Genomic DNA, 16056 nt, shown 5'->3' on the forward strand with positions numbered 1-16056 from the left:
TTTCTACTTCTAATTCATTTATATATACATATGGTTATAATGAAATATGGGTACATCATCCTTATAAAATAATAGAAAATAGAGCAATATAAACTCTTTGATTGTAGTAACATGTCAAAAATGCTGCTTCCTTTTAATGAGTTAGGATCCTATCTTTGATGATTCTAAAATTTTAGTTTTCCAAGAACTCCAATTAACTCTTGATTTCCTAGAAGGATCTAATACAGTTTAATTACGTTTGGCTGCTCACCTTCCTCAACAGAGTTCATAATTAGGTATTTAGACACCACTGGTTGATTTGTACATATCTCAGCAACCCGCTTCCCTCCTTCAACAGTGGAGGAGTCAGTCCTGAAGTGCTGAGGATGAACTGATTGGTTTATGGTTACCTTGTCAAAGGTGGCTGTAATCTGCTCCTTGGTCATCTTGTAGATTATTTTAGATCTATGGAGAATACTGGGTCAGTGGGGAAATCTTTGTTCATTTCTCATCTACCACCATTCTCCTTATATTGGAGGGAAATGTCAATTACGTGGCATTTAACAGAAGGGAGGATTACGTAGGAAAAGAAGGGAAAGAAGGCCTATATGTAGCTTTAGGGATTTGAGCCAGTTCAAGGACAACATTTTGAGGTCCTATAGGCAGAGAAGAGAATGGCAATGATAATATGGTGGGTTCAGCTAGTTTAGATAAGGAATTAGATGCTGTGTTCTATCATTTCAAAGTGATTTGAGTTATGTGTGATCACTTTTATCCTATCAATTTAGTTAATTAAGAGTTAATAAAATAGTTAATAATTTAGATAATTAAGAGTTAATAAAAATTATTGAAAAATAATGAGTAAATTTCTAAGGATTGAAATGATGTAGATAAATGTGGAAGGAAACATAAAAGATACCATTAACAATATATTCCTAATAGTTCAAGTTTTGTGATGTCTTTCAGTAAATGTAATTAAAATTGAATGCCTTTCAGTTTATTATATTATAGGGATTATTACTATATTTAATTTCCTTAGCATTTTCTCAGTCCCTTTTCCTTTTATTTTGCTTAACACTAAATAATTCTTAATTTGTTGTTATATTTTTTATTTTTAATATTGCTGTATGTAACATTTAGACTATTTTTTGGTTGCAATGGTTATACATTTATCTTAAAAATATATGGAAACATGGTTACATAACTGTCCTCATAATTAACCAAGACTTTTCTTAAGGTAGGTGACATGAATGAGACATTACTGATTATAGGCTTATTCCACTTACTCTGGTATCTTCATTTCACTGTAAGTTAAAACCATGCACCATATTTTTTACATTCTGTATTTTCCTAATTTTAATTATCAATACATAGATTGTCTGCCTCATATTACTTATTCGTTCAATAAATCAACATGGATAGAATCAGTTCTTGATCATTTCTTGGTTGGTTATTAATTTCACAATACTTAACAATTCTCAACCTAGCTGGCCTATTTTGAAGGATGCATTTCTGAATTGTTTTTTGTGTGCCATGATTTGGTTTGTGTCAGGAAACACAATATCATTAATATTTGCATTAAAGTAAAACACAGATAGGGAAATCAGTTTTAAAAAACAAGTTTTCAAATACCTTATTGTAAGGTTTGCTGTCATTTAAATTATTCAAATTTGTGAGTCTATGCATAAGACAGATTGGGTAGATTTTGTAAGATTGAAGTTCTTTCATTGCTTTTTAAAGTATTTTCTTTTATCATTATCAGTCTGATACATAGAAAAGAATGTGTGCACATTTCAAAACATAATGAAATGAACAACCACAAATCTACTACCCAAACTGAGAACCAGAGTATATGCTTATACACCTTGCATCTTCTGGAGGCTCCTTGCCTGTTGCATTTGTGTGCCTCTTCCACAGAAGTAAGAAAAGCGATACTGAATTTTTCATTTTACATTCCCTTACTTTGCTTTTTTTAAAAAAGGGACTTGGATCATTTGTTTTCACTCTGCCGCCTTTCCGAGTTACTCAGTTCCTCTGACCTCATCTTAGTGCACTGAGATTCTGGGATTACTGAAGATATGAAAGCTTATCTAATCATCTCCCCATTCTCCTACATATCTATATATATAAAAGCCTAAGTGATCAGCAGGTAGCTATGACGCTCACTGACCACGAGGGGGCAGATGCTCAACGCAGGAGCTGCTGAGCTGCTGTGACTTGCAGCTGTGGTTCTCAGGTGACTCACCCAGAACCAGAGAGAAGGGAGCCCAATTCCGAGGTCCGTCACCCAAGAACTGCCCTCTCACAACCTGGGACCCCTCAGGGGATGTCAGAGAGCTGGTTTTGGCCCGATCCCTGCAGGCCAGGCCGAGGGATCTCACTGGTGCACGAGTCTGTGCACCAGGCCTCTAGTATTACCATAACAGTCTATGCTTCTTGTTTTAAACTTCTGTACCTTTATATGTAATGCAACTTAGCACAACCACCCATTGCCCTTTCATGTTCGTATCATCTGTTGATCTCTTGGTTATTCTATTTTAATTGCTGAATTTTTTAGCGCCTGGCTTTAGTCTTCTTCATCACTTTGATGTTAGAATTCATCTGAATGATCTATTCAGCTCCCACTTACTTCTTTGACTGTTTCAAATACGAGGGAGTGGACTTTACCTCCAATTCTACTTCAGTCAGTCACCACCATGACCATACTCTGAGTCTTATGATCACTTCAAATTTTTCTGCCTTTGAAATATTTTTTTTTATTGCTTAAAGTATTACAAAGAGTATTACATATGTCTCCTTTTTTTTTTTACCCCTGCCCTTGACAAGCCTTTGAAATCTTAATTCAAATACTCCACTCTTGGACCAGAACTCCACATGGTTCTTTTTCATTCTTTCGTTGAGTTACTTCTACCTCATCAGTTCTTTTATGTTAATAGAGGAACTCTTCCCTCTTGACCCTTAAGCTTTCCCTATTAGTCTTCACTTTCTTTACTTGCTTACATATACAGGTTCTTTGAGGAGTTTTAATTAGGGGATGGCTATAATATGTTCACTGTAGAATTATACTCTAGAGACTCTGGATGGTTGATTTGAAAGTAAAGGTTATAGAAAAGAAAAGTATGTATTGGGATATTTGCCATGGTCTAGGACAGTGGTCGGCAAACTGCGGCTCACGAGCCACATGCGGCTCTTTGGCCCCTTGAGTGTGGCTCTTCTACAAAATACCAACTTCTGCGCATGGGCCAGGAAGTTTCAATCGCACTGTATGTGCGCGCCCGCATGTGGTATTTTGTGGAAGAGCCACACTCAAGGGGCCAAAGAGCCGCAGTTTGCCGACCACAGGTCTAGGACAACAGAAACTCTTTGAGGGCCTGAACTAGGTAAGATAGTCAATGGAGATACAGAGAGACAAGAGATTTAATCAATTAAAATCTATAATACTTGGTAAATAAAAGGATTTGGGTGTTGAGGGGGAGCAGAGAGTCAAGAAACACTCCCAGGCTCATAACTTGGGTACCTGGGTGCATGTGCTACCTTAACAAAGGTGGAGTTGGAGGTTTTAAAAGAGGAATCAAAGGAGTGAAATAAATATCTTGATAGCTTTAAAGAAGTTTAGGCTACATATAAAAATTTAGAATTAGATTCCCTCCTCCTCCTCCTCCTCCTCCTCCTCCTCCTCCTCCTTTTCCTCCTCTTCCTCCTCTTCCTCCTCCTCCTCCTCCTCCTCCCTGTCCCTCCCCCTCTCTCTTTCATTTTGTGTCTTGGAGAGGGAGAGAAACTTCAATATGAGAGATAAGTATTGATCAGCCGCCTCCTGCATGCACCCCCACCAGGGATCAAGCCCATAACCTGGATATGTGTCCTGACTGGGAATCAAACCCCATGACCTTTTAGTGTACAGGGTGATACTCCAACCAACTAAGCCATACCAACAGGGCTAATTCCTTCTTCTTTTTCTTTTGTTTCTCTAATGAAGTACTATTCTGATTCTCATTCTACCCCTTGACTGTTCTTATCTCCTTCTCTACTTCTCATGTCCTCAACTTTGTGACCATATGTTGTCCTATATCCTACCATTGCTATAGCTTTGACCAAAACTTCTAATACCTAGTAGAGTGCCTGGGCATTATAAATAGTATTGAAATAACTACTTAGTCAACAAATAGTGAAATGAAATATTAATACTGTACAATTACTTTGCAAATTACTTTCTCTCTAAAATTGACGTTCGAGTTATTATCATTCCCTCTCAAGAATTCTTCTATTTCTGGTAATAGATCATTTTCTTTTGGAGGCAGGGAATTTCAGGTTTTTTCTTTGGCTTATTCATTTCTACATTTAATTCATAGGGTGATTTGTCAGCATTCATTGACAGTTAACTGTCACACGTCCAAAACGGAAACCATCCCGACACGCCATGATATTTTGAATTTAATTTAAAAAATCAATTTGCTTGCGTCTATAGACACTTATGACGTACAAAGGGTTAAGAGAAAAACACACACACATTTTTGCTACCAAAGAAGTTTACAGGCTTTAGAATTAAGAAAGCTCAATTCAAGTTCTAGCTCAGAAAACATCCAATTGTGTAACTTTGTCCAAGTTTCTGTGGGCCATAGTTGGCTTATTTTTACAACGAAAGAGTGGTTTACATGACTTCTGAGATTCTGTCTGACCCTGACATTTTGTTTCTATAATTCTTTATAACGTGTGTGTTCGAATACTGTACATTGTATATTTTGTACATTGTGATTTATAGTTATCATCCATTCCTTTCCCTCTTACTAAATGTCAGCCTTTTCCTACTATAACTCATTCTATATGCTATGGCTGAATTGTTCTTCATAATTAATTACTTAAAATTTACTTTTGTTCAGAAGCTTTTGGTCACTCTAATAGAAAATTAAATGGATTTAATTTTCATTTAATTAAATGAAATGTTTAAACTTATTAACTGGGCATTTTTAGATCTCCATAAAATGACTCCAAGCTAATTTCCAAACTAACATATTGCCGTATTCTATTTTCTGCCGTTCCTAGCATTTCCATTTGACATTTTTTTCTTCCAGTCAGATTTATATTGAAGACAAAAAATTCAACATACAAAGTGATCTAGGTCTGCTGCCTCAGAGCATAACGTTTCTTACTAATATTTTGATAAGCTACTTTTTGACACTGTGGACTTATCTAAAATTAATGAAAAAGTGCCCAACGCGTATTAAATGATTGGCCTAAACTGCTCCAACTTTAACAGCTCTTTTAGATAATGAGCGTCGGTAGCATCAAGTCCCATGTGAGGCTGATGAGGACTGATAGGAGACCTCCAGAGGCCATTTTGTGCCCTGCTACCATGATGTCTTTGCCTTTCTGGATGATAATATTTTCATTATCTCTAGACACACCACAGGCATATTAGTGGGGTCAGAGGTTAGCTTAGCTGCCTGCTGGGCTCTAACAGATATCACCCCAGGACCCCACCGCAGCCCAAATTGAGTCCTGGTGAATCTCAGCACAGGACACAGAACTCCAGTAGTGGATGGATCTTCATCGTGTCCTCCAAGTGCTGCTCTTCACTTGCCTCCAGCCCACCCACCCACGCTGCAAGAACCTCGCAGCACCTTGTCTTCTCCACCACAGGCCTCCTATTTGACTCTCTTATGGTTTCATCTCTCTGCTGAAATTTCTGCAGCTGTGTGTGTGTGTGTGTGTGTGTGTTATCCATCTTTCCTCTATATCTTTAACATCAATCATGCTTATTTTAAATCCCTATCTGTTATTACAACATGTGTCACCTCTGAGCCTGACTCTGTTGATTGCTTTGCCTCTTGACAGTGTGACTTATTTTTCTTGATTTCTGGTGATTCTAGTAATTTTTTGTTGACTGTTAGGTATCATGTAATCAGTAGAGGCTAACGCAGAGAGTATTTATGCCTGAAAATGTGTGTGTGTGTGTGTGTGTCTGTGTGTGTGTGTGTGTGTGTATTATATGACCCTCAGATAGCTGCCTTTGTATACTTTGTGTGTGATTTGGTCTGAGGTTATGAATTGACAGCTAAGGCAGCAGGCAGTACTGTGTATGAGGAATTTGCACTATACCCATTCCACTATCAATGTAAAGCTAGCAAACAGAAGGCTAAAGAATTGTTCAAAGTTGATCAGTGAGCCCTAACTGGTTTGGCTTAGTGGATAGAGCATTAGCCTGCGGACTCAAGGGTCCCAGGTTCGATTCCGGTCAAGAGCGTGTACTTTGGTTGCAGGCACATCCCCAGTAGGGAGTGTGCAGGAGGCAGCTGATCGATGTTTTTCTCTCATCGATGTTTCTGACTCTCTATCCCTCTCCCTTCCTGTCTGTAAAAAAATCAATAAAATATATTTTTAAAAAAGTTGATCAGTGAAATTGTTGAACCTAACACTCAGATATTCTAATGTGAGGACCATGCCTCATTACATTTATTCTTATAAAGAAAAACAATGCATAATTCTGTCCTTTGATCTACATCTTTAAAATGTTTGGTATTTTATGGAATTTTTAAGGATTTAGGAAGGGAAAACAGGGCCAAATCCTTGGTAGAATATCTTGAATTTCTTACAATTGAAAAATGTTATTAAACTTTACCATCCATTGAAAATGGAAACTACTTATTTAGTAAAATAAAAATCTTATAGATAGAAGTTGGTAATTATATTTTCTCTCAGGATTTTGAAAGTATATATTTTAAAGATGTGTTAATTTGCTGCATTTTAATTGTTGCTAAATAAATAATCCTGCTTATTCATGGTTTTGTTTCTGGTGGGGTATTGGTTTTTTTTGAAGTAAAAATTAACAAAAGTTATAAGTACTTAATAAGATAATCAAAATATTCTCAAGGTATTTACATCTTATATGTTTCTCTGTGTGCATATAAATAATACATTATTGTATTTGATCCTATTATTCTTGAGGAAATTAGGATATTTAACCTTTTTATTTTTAACCTTTTCTTCTTGCTGTTTCCAGTATACTTCTCTAGACATGAGACACTTCTCTTTTTGATGATAATTCATGCTTATGGGTAATAGTAATACGTTTTTCTAAATTAAAGCTGTCTTGCTGTCTCTCATCATATGTTTTATTGACATTTTCCCATTTTAGATTGTTATTAACATGGCTGACTCTAGTCATTGCTGTTATTTTTAATAAGCTTAATTACTTTTAACAAAATACATAATTTATGTTTAACTGTACAGAAATGCCCTATGGAGAAATGATGTCATTCCTAAGGATAAATTAATCTATCTTCCACCAAAATAATAAAGTGTTTCTATTTGTACACAAAATGTTCCTATTTACCATGATTTCCATGGTGAGTGTTTTGTGTCTTGCAATTTCTTTAACTTTGAAAGCAATGCTAAACTAATATAAACTAGAGTTTTTTTAAAAGTTAAACTTTTACCTCTTACATTATGATGAACATGAAAATTATATAGTTGAGCCATATGATTACTTTAAATTATTTAAAGTAATTAATTTAAATTACTTTAAATTACTTTAAAACATTATACCTATATATGTTACATTAATTACCCTAAAATGTCTCATTTAAATTTTTTTTCATTTAAAAATTTTATTATGTATTTATTTCTTATACTATGCAGCTCATGTTCAGAAAATCTCTAGACATTTAAGCTATTTTATCGAAGGTATAATGCTTCTGTTGTGTGAATCAGTTTACTGTATTACACAGTGTGGGTATAGGGAGGCATTTCTTACACCAAGCCTGAGATTATACTCCTTGCCCCCAGAGAGACATAATCTTTTAAATATTTCAGCTTTGGAAAGAAATAATTTCTTTTTAAAAAATATATTTTATTGATTTTTTACAGAGAGGAAGAGAGAGGGATAGAGAGTTAGAAACATCAATGAGAGAGAAACATCAATCAGCTGCCTCCTGCACGCTCCCCACTGGGGATGTGCCCGCAACCAAGGTACATGCCCTTGACTGGAATCGAACCTGGGACCCTTGAGTCTGCAGGCTGACGCTCTATCCATTGAGCCAAACCAGTTCTGGCAGAAATAATTTCTTTATAGAAATAAAAACTAATTCCTAAACAGCTTTACTTTTTTAAAAAAAATATATTTTTATTGATTTCAGAGAGGAAGGGAGAGGGATAGAGAGATAGAAACATCAATGATGAGAGAGAATCATTGATTGGCTGCCTCCTGCCCACCCCCTACTGGGGGATGGGGGGAATCGAGCCCACAACCTAGGCATGTGTCCTCTGCTGGAATCGAACCTGGGACCCTTTAGTCCAGAGGCCGATGCTCTACCCACTGAGCCAAACCAGCTAGGGCAAACAGCTTTACTTTTTTACAAGATTTATTTTTAAAGAAATCCTGTTAGGTTTACTAGGGCATCTTTACAATATAAACATGAAATACGACTGATTTAAGCATAGACTGCAGGGTCTGAGTTATATTTTAGGACAATTTTCACTGACATATCTGAGTTATTACTTTGAAACTTTGCATTGTGCTGGTTGTTTTAAATTTTTGAGTAGTGTTCGTATTCTGTCATATCGAGAGAGATACCCTGCATTGAGCTTATGTTGATTTGGAGTTGTATCATTGTGATGGTTGATATTAGTGGTTACGGAAAGAATGTTCTGTGGCCTATTCTTCCTGCTATACTGCATAAATTCCTTGTACTTGATTTAAAATAGGATAAATAAGTAGCAACACTGGTGAAATAAGCAGGAAGCTGTGGCAGATACCTGGAATTTTTTTTTTTTTTTTAAATCTTTTAAGAGCAACTATACTGAGAGGAAAAATGACTGAAAATGGCAGTTTCACTGGGTGATTATAAAATTATTTTTTCTTCAGAAATCCTGATCTCAATAGCATCGTGTGCCAGTATGTGCTGTCAAAGCTGGTGTAACAATTACTGGCTCCTGTTACAATGCTGCCAGTCAATGTGAGTTAGCTCTGTGTGCAGAGGGCTATTCAACTGTGTCCTCTCCAAATGCTTGCATTTTGGAATAGCAGCCGCTACATAGGGCAGAGCAGCAATCTATCCAGGTAAATGACATGTATAAAAAGTGAACTATTTAAAACATATATTAGAAAATATAACCAATTTTTTTAAAGATAGAACCATGACATATATTAAATCACTTTCTGAAAGACAACCAATTATTTACCTAAGAAAGATTTAAATTTTTATGTGAGTGGTTCTAAACCTTTGGCAATCTTGTAAAACCTATGGCCACCTTTTTTTGAATAATGTTTTAAAATGCATAAAGTAAGCCCTCGCCAGTTTGGCTCAGTGGATAGAGCATCAGCCTGTGGACTGAAAGGTCCCAGTTCGATTCTGGTCAAGGGCACATGCCCAGGTTGCAGGCTCGATCCCTAGTAGGGGACGTGCAGGAGAGAGTCAGTCAATGATTCTCTCTCATCACTGATGTTTCTCTCTCCCTCTCCCTTCCTCTCTAAAATCAATAAAAATGAAAATAAATAAAATGCATAAAGTAAAATAAAGTACACAAGTAGGGTTGCAAAGGAAATTACTTACCTTGAAATACAGACCCCAAGTTAAGAAACCCAAATAGGCACTAAAATGTTTTATGCATTGTAAATGGTTTTCCGTTATTTCCCACATCTCAGTTGCTACTCTGTATTCAGAATTAATTATTTATGTTATCTTAAAATGAAAATTGACTAAGTGTAGGTTGTCAAGCTTTAAATTTCAATCACCTGGAAAACCTGCTATGAGACTGGGCGTTTCATGAGGCTTAGGCTTGGCTGCTTTCGATGCTCTTAGTTCTTATCTAGTAAGACCTGTCGTGGGAGCAGAAGTTCCCTTGACCTTCTGTTGTGTAATCAGATTTAAAATATGGCAGCTTTCCATCCCACTTACTGTGGTGGAGCATTTCAGGAATCTCTGCCTCCATCTGTGGTTCTTTTCATGTTTTACTTTTTAACAGATTTTCCATTTCACACAATGGAAATAATTTATATTATTTATGAAGTGAAGAGACAATGTAAGTAAAATTTAAAACTGATTATAGTCTTCAAACAACTTTTTCGATAAAAAGATATATTTTTGAGGGATATTTCCTAAGGAGTGACCCATTTGCTTTATAAATAGCAGAACCATTTAAAGGACAAAGAACATAGCAACACAATTCAAATGATTCCCTGGATTTCACTCACAATGACATATTCCAGTTATTAAAAATATAGTGTCAAAGAAGTGAAGGTGTGTCTATCTTAACATTTCACTTTTCACTTGGAAAAATTGCTTGATAGAATCAGAATAAATCAAATTTTGTATAAGTAAATTAAATAGCCTGAATTTCTGTTTGGGTAGGCATAGATATTCCACTAAGTTTTGTTACTATATGTTTTATAAGAGATAGTTCAATTATTAACTTAGGAAATGTGAAAATAATATAAATATTGATACTGTCTAAAAATAGGTTTTTAAGGAATCTAAGAATATATATCCCTTTGATTCTGGTTATCTATTGTGATAAATATATTCATAAGTATGTACACCAATAATCTAACAAATTATTGAGCATATTTCTAAAAGAAGTGTTTTCTCTAAAATAGTTATTTTTTAAAAATAAAAATAGAATTATGAGTTTTTAAACTACCAAGTTGCCTTTTTCCCTCTTTTTGACAAGTAATTGAATATTGTATATGTATTTATATTTAATCTCAGCTTTTTGGCATTTGCTGGATACACATATAAAAATATCTAGGAAATAAATCGTATTATGGTACATGGACTTCAAAATATTTAAAAACTATTTGATTTATATATTACCCTTGAATAAAAGTGACAGATAATGATAAGATACATTGTAGAATAAACCCAGTATTCACTTCCTACAATGTCATTTAATCTATTGATCTGAAATTGTATGCCATATAGTTAATTACATATGGGAAATTGTGTCCTTTCTTATTTAATTTTAAATTGTTTGCATTTCTTTACAAAAAATAAGACTGAGAGAATTTATAGGTAAAGTGGACATCCTTGATACATTAGTTATGAGGGAAACTAATTCTTGCTTTACCATCTACACTAATAAAAGAGAAAGTTGCAAATTGACAGTATCTTTGTGATGCCCATCAGCCAATCAGGAGTGAGTATGCAAATTAACTCAACAAAGCTGGTGGGTTAATTTGCATACGCAGGCACCGAGTGGCCGGGGGCGGGATGTTTGCGTTGTCGCCATGGCTACGACGCAGGCGGTCCACACTGTCCCAGCCTCTCAGGGCCTCTGAGTAGCGTGGGAAAGCGGGAAGGCGGCTCCGGGCCAGAGTGAAGGCGGTGCGGGCATCCAGGGGAAGAAATGCCCATTCTTGCACGAATCTTCGTGCATCGGGCCTCTAGTTTATAATATATAAGCATTACTATTTCTGTGGTTACAACTAGATGGGGAGGTAATAGTTTGATTTGCAGTGTATTTTAGATTATGTATTATTTAGAGTTCTAGAGTCAACATTAGTATTTTTAGGGTTGGCTCACTGAAAATGGGGTTTGCATTAGAAAACATTCATTGGCCACATATTAGATATAAAAGCATTATGATAGACTCCAGGGCTAAAAAAAGAAATCAACAATGGTAGATTCCTCTCATCAAGGATCAGGAGTTGATGTTGATTTATTTGTGGTCAAAGTGATCACATTGTTTCAGAACCATTATTATTTCAATCAGTTCATACCCATTCTGAATTGTATTGGTTGGCATCACTGAATTGCACTGAGATAGATGTCAGAGATTGGCTGATTTACCAGTTTTCTATCCAGTGGTTTTTCTTATAGACCGTGGTTAAAGATGGCTACAGACTGCAAAGTAGCTCTGTTTTCTTAGAACATCTGGATCCTTCTATTTGAATGTTCAGGTGTATCAGTACACAGTGATTGTGTTGAAAATATTTTCATATCTTATTTGGTGTAATAAACAGCCTTAGGGGTTTACTGAGAATAGTGCTTATATGGTTTTCCCCCACTCTTTTGAAAATGTTAGAAAAATTTATTGAATTCTTTTAAAGTAGAATACTTTACATATTTCACATATTCCAAAGGGAATTCACTTCGCAAAGCAGGCAGTTTTGTTTGTCTTTGAACATAACTGACCAACTCCTATTTATCTTCACTGGGAATTGCTATTTAAGGCAGATTTGGGTTCCTTCAGAAATCTTAAAAGTTTAGCAAGAATTTGCTCAGAATATGTTGGGGACGAGAATTTTTTTTTTCTTACATACGCAGTGATTTTAAACAATTACTTTTTTTTTTTTCAAAATCAATTTGATGCATCATAACCAAATAGCAGAAAGGCACTAAAGATCGACTGAGCTGCTTTTTGACTAACGTTTCAGGGATTGTGAAGCAGCAGATAGACAGCCCTATCACAGATCCAGATCAACAGAACAGCGGCCCGTCCTAGAGCGGACCACCGCCCGCTCCAGATCCACTGAGCGACCCGACACAAACCTCATGAGGTCGATGCCTTCATTAATGACCGGAAGATCTGCCCCTCCTTCACCTGCCTTATCGAGGTGAAAGATAAATCCATCAGACTAACTTCCCCTTTGCCCCACCAGCACACCATTTTATTTTCCCAGCAGCTAACTGGTCTCTTCTATCATCCTTGGCTGATCACTAATAACAATCAATACTAACCTTTTCCGTGTAAGCACACTATTTATATTCAGCGGATATAATAGTGTGTGGCTACCATTGTAAAACGTTGAACTGTCCTGACTGCATTTGTTTTGTGATTTCTCATTTATCAGTAGTCCTGGGTAAATCCCCACATGACGCACCTCATGACTACCATGTTCTTCTACACAAGGAGAAATTGTTTGTCTTCATTAGACATCACTGTTGGAGTAGTCATCATAGTGACAAAACTAGATTTTTTAGTTTCTTTCTATCAATACTAATATCATGTATGACCCATTACCTTCTCTAGCTGAATGTTGAATTGTGCAGGGTTTTATTTGTAGTTTCATCAGATATTTTCTAATGAAGTGTTATCTATAATAAGCCTGAGTAAAAAGCTCTTTGGATCAAGGGAGAGAGGTTAGAGTGAAGAGTTTGAAATCTGGTAGAAAGAAATGTCAGACATTACCTTTTATTTTTTTTGAGCTGCAGAATTCTCCTCTTACTTTTGTATGAATTTACATGAATAACCCCATGGCTTTTACTGTAGGATTCTCCGTGCATGTATCTGTGTATGTACGCATATAACACAAAAGTTTAAACATCTTTGGCTGTTTAGATAATCATTCAAATATCCATATTGTGTCTTACTTTCCTAACCTTTTAATCAGCAGCTAAACCTCTTTTAAAATTGCATTTATACAGCTATCATGTGAAGCAAATGTATTAAAAGTATTTAATTCATTATATTGAAAGTGAATATTAATGTGTATTTCGTAGGTCTCATCCTCGTACTGGGTCTGTCCAAACAAGCCCATCAAGCACTCCAGTGGCAGGACGAAGAGGCCGGCAACTTCCACAACTTCCACCAAAGGGAACCCTGGAGAGAAGTAAGTTTTATTTCTAATTGTGTCATGTAGGAAATGCACATGGAAGCTAAGGTGAATCAAGATTCTTTTTGTCCTACCTTCCTTAGTTTTCTTCTTTGGTTAATTGAATGCCTTAGCTGCATTTGCTAGTAATTACATATTATGTATTTTTTCATTTAAAATGTGTACTACTTGCAGATAAAATAACCTATTACTGCTCTGGCACATTTTACAAATTTGAATTAATGCATTTTAAGAAGTAAATGTAATGCTCTTGTTTAACAAGCAGTTAGATGATATAGCTTTGCTACAGCTAAGTTTATGTAATTGTTGATAGTTACATAAAGTTTATTAGTAACTAGCCAAATCAATTTTCACATACTGCAAAGGACTGGTTAGCTGATGCACAACAATGGTGATCCTTCTCAAAACTGGAGTACCAGAAAAAGGTAATCATGAATATGCAAAGAAAGATGCATGTTGTACTGATATTTTTAATACGTATTTTTTAATACTTTAAAATTTTTGCCTAAGAGGCATTACTTGCTCACACACAGGTAAACATACCCCCCCCCCCCATCTATAAATTCTTGGTTAAAGGACCTCTAAAAGCATGGGAAGATAGAATATAATAATTTTTATTGTTATTTTTTAAATGGTCCCTTTATATGGTAACTGGATGCTCTGTACAAAAAAAAAAAAAAAAAAAAAAAAAAAAAATTAAGTCACCATTTTACTTTTCTTTAATTGATGATACATTCTGTACCTTTGGAAATTTCTGTTGTTTTTAACCCCTGTGCTTTGGTTCCCTTCTTTGTTTTGTTTTTATTTTGTTTTTCCTAGACAATGGAGTCAAGGAGATAGAACCTTGTGAAGGTCTGTACATAAAGGAGGGTTTGTTTTGTGCTGACAGCCTTTCTGGGGGGCTTCGTAAGCAAAAAATAAACCCAACTGCAATTGATGTCCTTCCGTTGTATAGACCTTTATGTAAAATTATCTTATGTGATTTCTGGTAAAGTATTTGGCATTTTACGTAGAAATGATGACCAGGAGTTAAATTTTTTGATCCAGTCAAAAAAGACTGCAAAGAGTTTAACTTCTTTTAAATGGCAAGATAAAATTTCCTCTTTTTAAAATATTCAATTTGCCTTTTAAGCAGAATTCTGTTTTGTGCAAGACTTCAACCAAAGGTATCAATTGCAATCTGTGTTTATGTCATTGAGGATGTACACCTAGTCTAGTTGTAGTTATCATCCTCATTTCATTTTGTATTTATGGTGATCTTTAATTATTAAATTTGGCTTTCTAGAAGAGGACTTTGTTGAATTAGATAATGTTTGTGGTTTGCATTTCTTCCATCATTTTTCATGTTATAGCAAGACTGTTTTACAGTATAGCCAAGTTAAATACCTGCAGGTTTATTGTCACAGTACATTATGACTCAAGAGAATATACTGAGTCATGATATATGACGTGTCATGCATTTACTAGGACAATAAAACATTTCTCTGCTAATTATACACTTCTGAAAATGACTTTGTAACTTTAAAGATTTAATGATTTTATTTACTGAATAATCTCCAGCACATAGAATAATGCCTGGCACATTGTAGTCCCTCAATCAATATTTGTTGAATGAATGCATGAAATGTTTATATAAAAACTGAACAACTTACTGAACAACTACTTTAAATAGTGTATAACGCACCACTACAATAATCTTGTTATTCTCTACATACTTATATTCAGATTCAGATTCCATAACCTGCTTGTAACGAATTCTCAGCTGCATTGCTTTTAGGCAGCAATACTTTTATTGCCCTATATGACTTGTTCTTGTTGTAGTTGGATGACTTATCAGCTTTCATTTTGTGGTTATTTGTGTTTGCTTTGTGCCATAATTTTTAACAACTCACTGCTTTTGTGACTAAATGGTCTGTTATGCAGCCTGACAAAAGATTTCAGCAGCATTTCTATACTTCTCAATTATTTGCATAAGAATGGGGTATATCGTTTTAAAAGTACCTTCCATAAGGAAAGTTCTATAAGATGTATAGAATTTTGGTCATTCCAAGATAGAATTTTGATGCTATTTGATGACATATGAAGCCAGAAACATAGTTCATGTGACATTTTTTTTTGTAAATTTAATATATTTTATAGCAATCAAATGTTAAAATATGAATAGCTGCATTCTTTTTAATAATAAATACAGTATACCAGAAAACTGACATGGAGCCGATACTGCAAATCAGGATTGAGGAAGTTTAAAAATTTTTTTAAATTTATTTATTGATTTTAGAGAGAGAAGAAGAAAAGGGAAGAAAGGAAGGAAAGAGGGAGGGAGGGAAGGAAGGAAGGAAGGAAGGAAGGAAGGAAGGAAGGAAGGAAGGAAGGAAGGAAGGAAGGAAGGAAAGAAGGAAGGAAGGAAGGAAAGAAAGAAATAAACAGGGAAGAGTGCTTTGCTGTTCCACTTCCATGCGTTCATTGGTTGATTCTTATATGTGCCCTGACTGGGGATCGAACCCACCCCCTTGACGTACTGGAATGAT

General features: G+C 35.4%; 1 protein-coding gene and 1 pseudogene across 35 annotated transcripts in view; one reads left to right on the forward strand and one right to left on the reverse strand.

The window, feature by feature from the left end:
- RIMS2 (regulating synaptic membrane exocytosis 2) overlaps positions 1-16056 on the forward strand; it is a 342905-nt gene that overhangs the window by 185480 nt on the left and 141369 nt on the right. For 20 of the 35 annotated variants that reach the window (XM_036338001.1, XM_036338008.1, XM_036338005.1 and 17 more), the window contains 2 exons: positions 12350-12529; positions 13416-13525. In XM_036338001.1, coding sequence (XP_036193894.1) covers positions 12350-12529; positions 13416-13525 — 290 coding nt within the window. Of the gene's footprint in view, positions 1-12349; positions 12530-13415; positions 13526-14347; positions 14381-16056 lie in introns of all 35 variants that reach the window. The other 15 variants (XM_036338006.1, XM_036338018.1, XM_036337985.1 and 12 more) reach the window with 3 other exon arrangements.
- On the reverse strand, positions 5239-5701 carry LOC118670745 (annotated as a pseudogene).

The sequence above is a fragment of the Myotis myotis genome, unplaced genomic scaffold, assembly GCF_014108235.1.
Source record: "Myotis myotis isolate mMyoMyo1 unplaced genomic scaffold, mMyoMyo1.p scaffold_m19_p_16, whole genome shotgun sequence".
NCBI lineage: Eukaryota > Metazoa > Chordata > Mammalia > Chiroptera > Vespertilionidae > Myotis > Myotis myotis.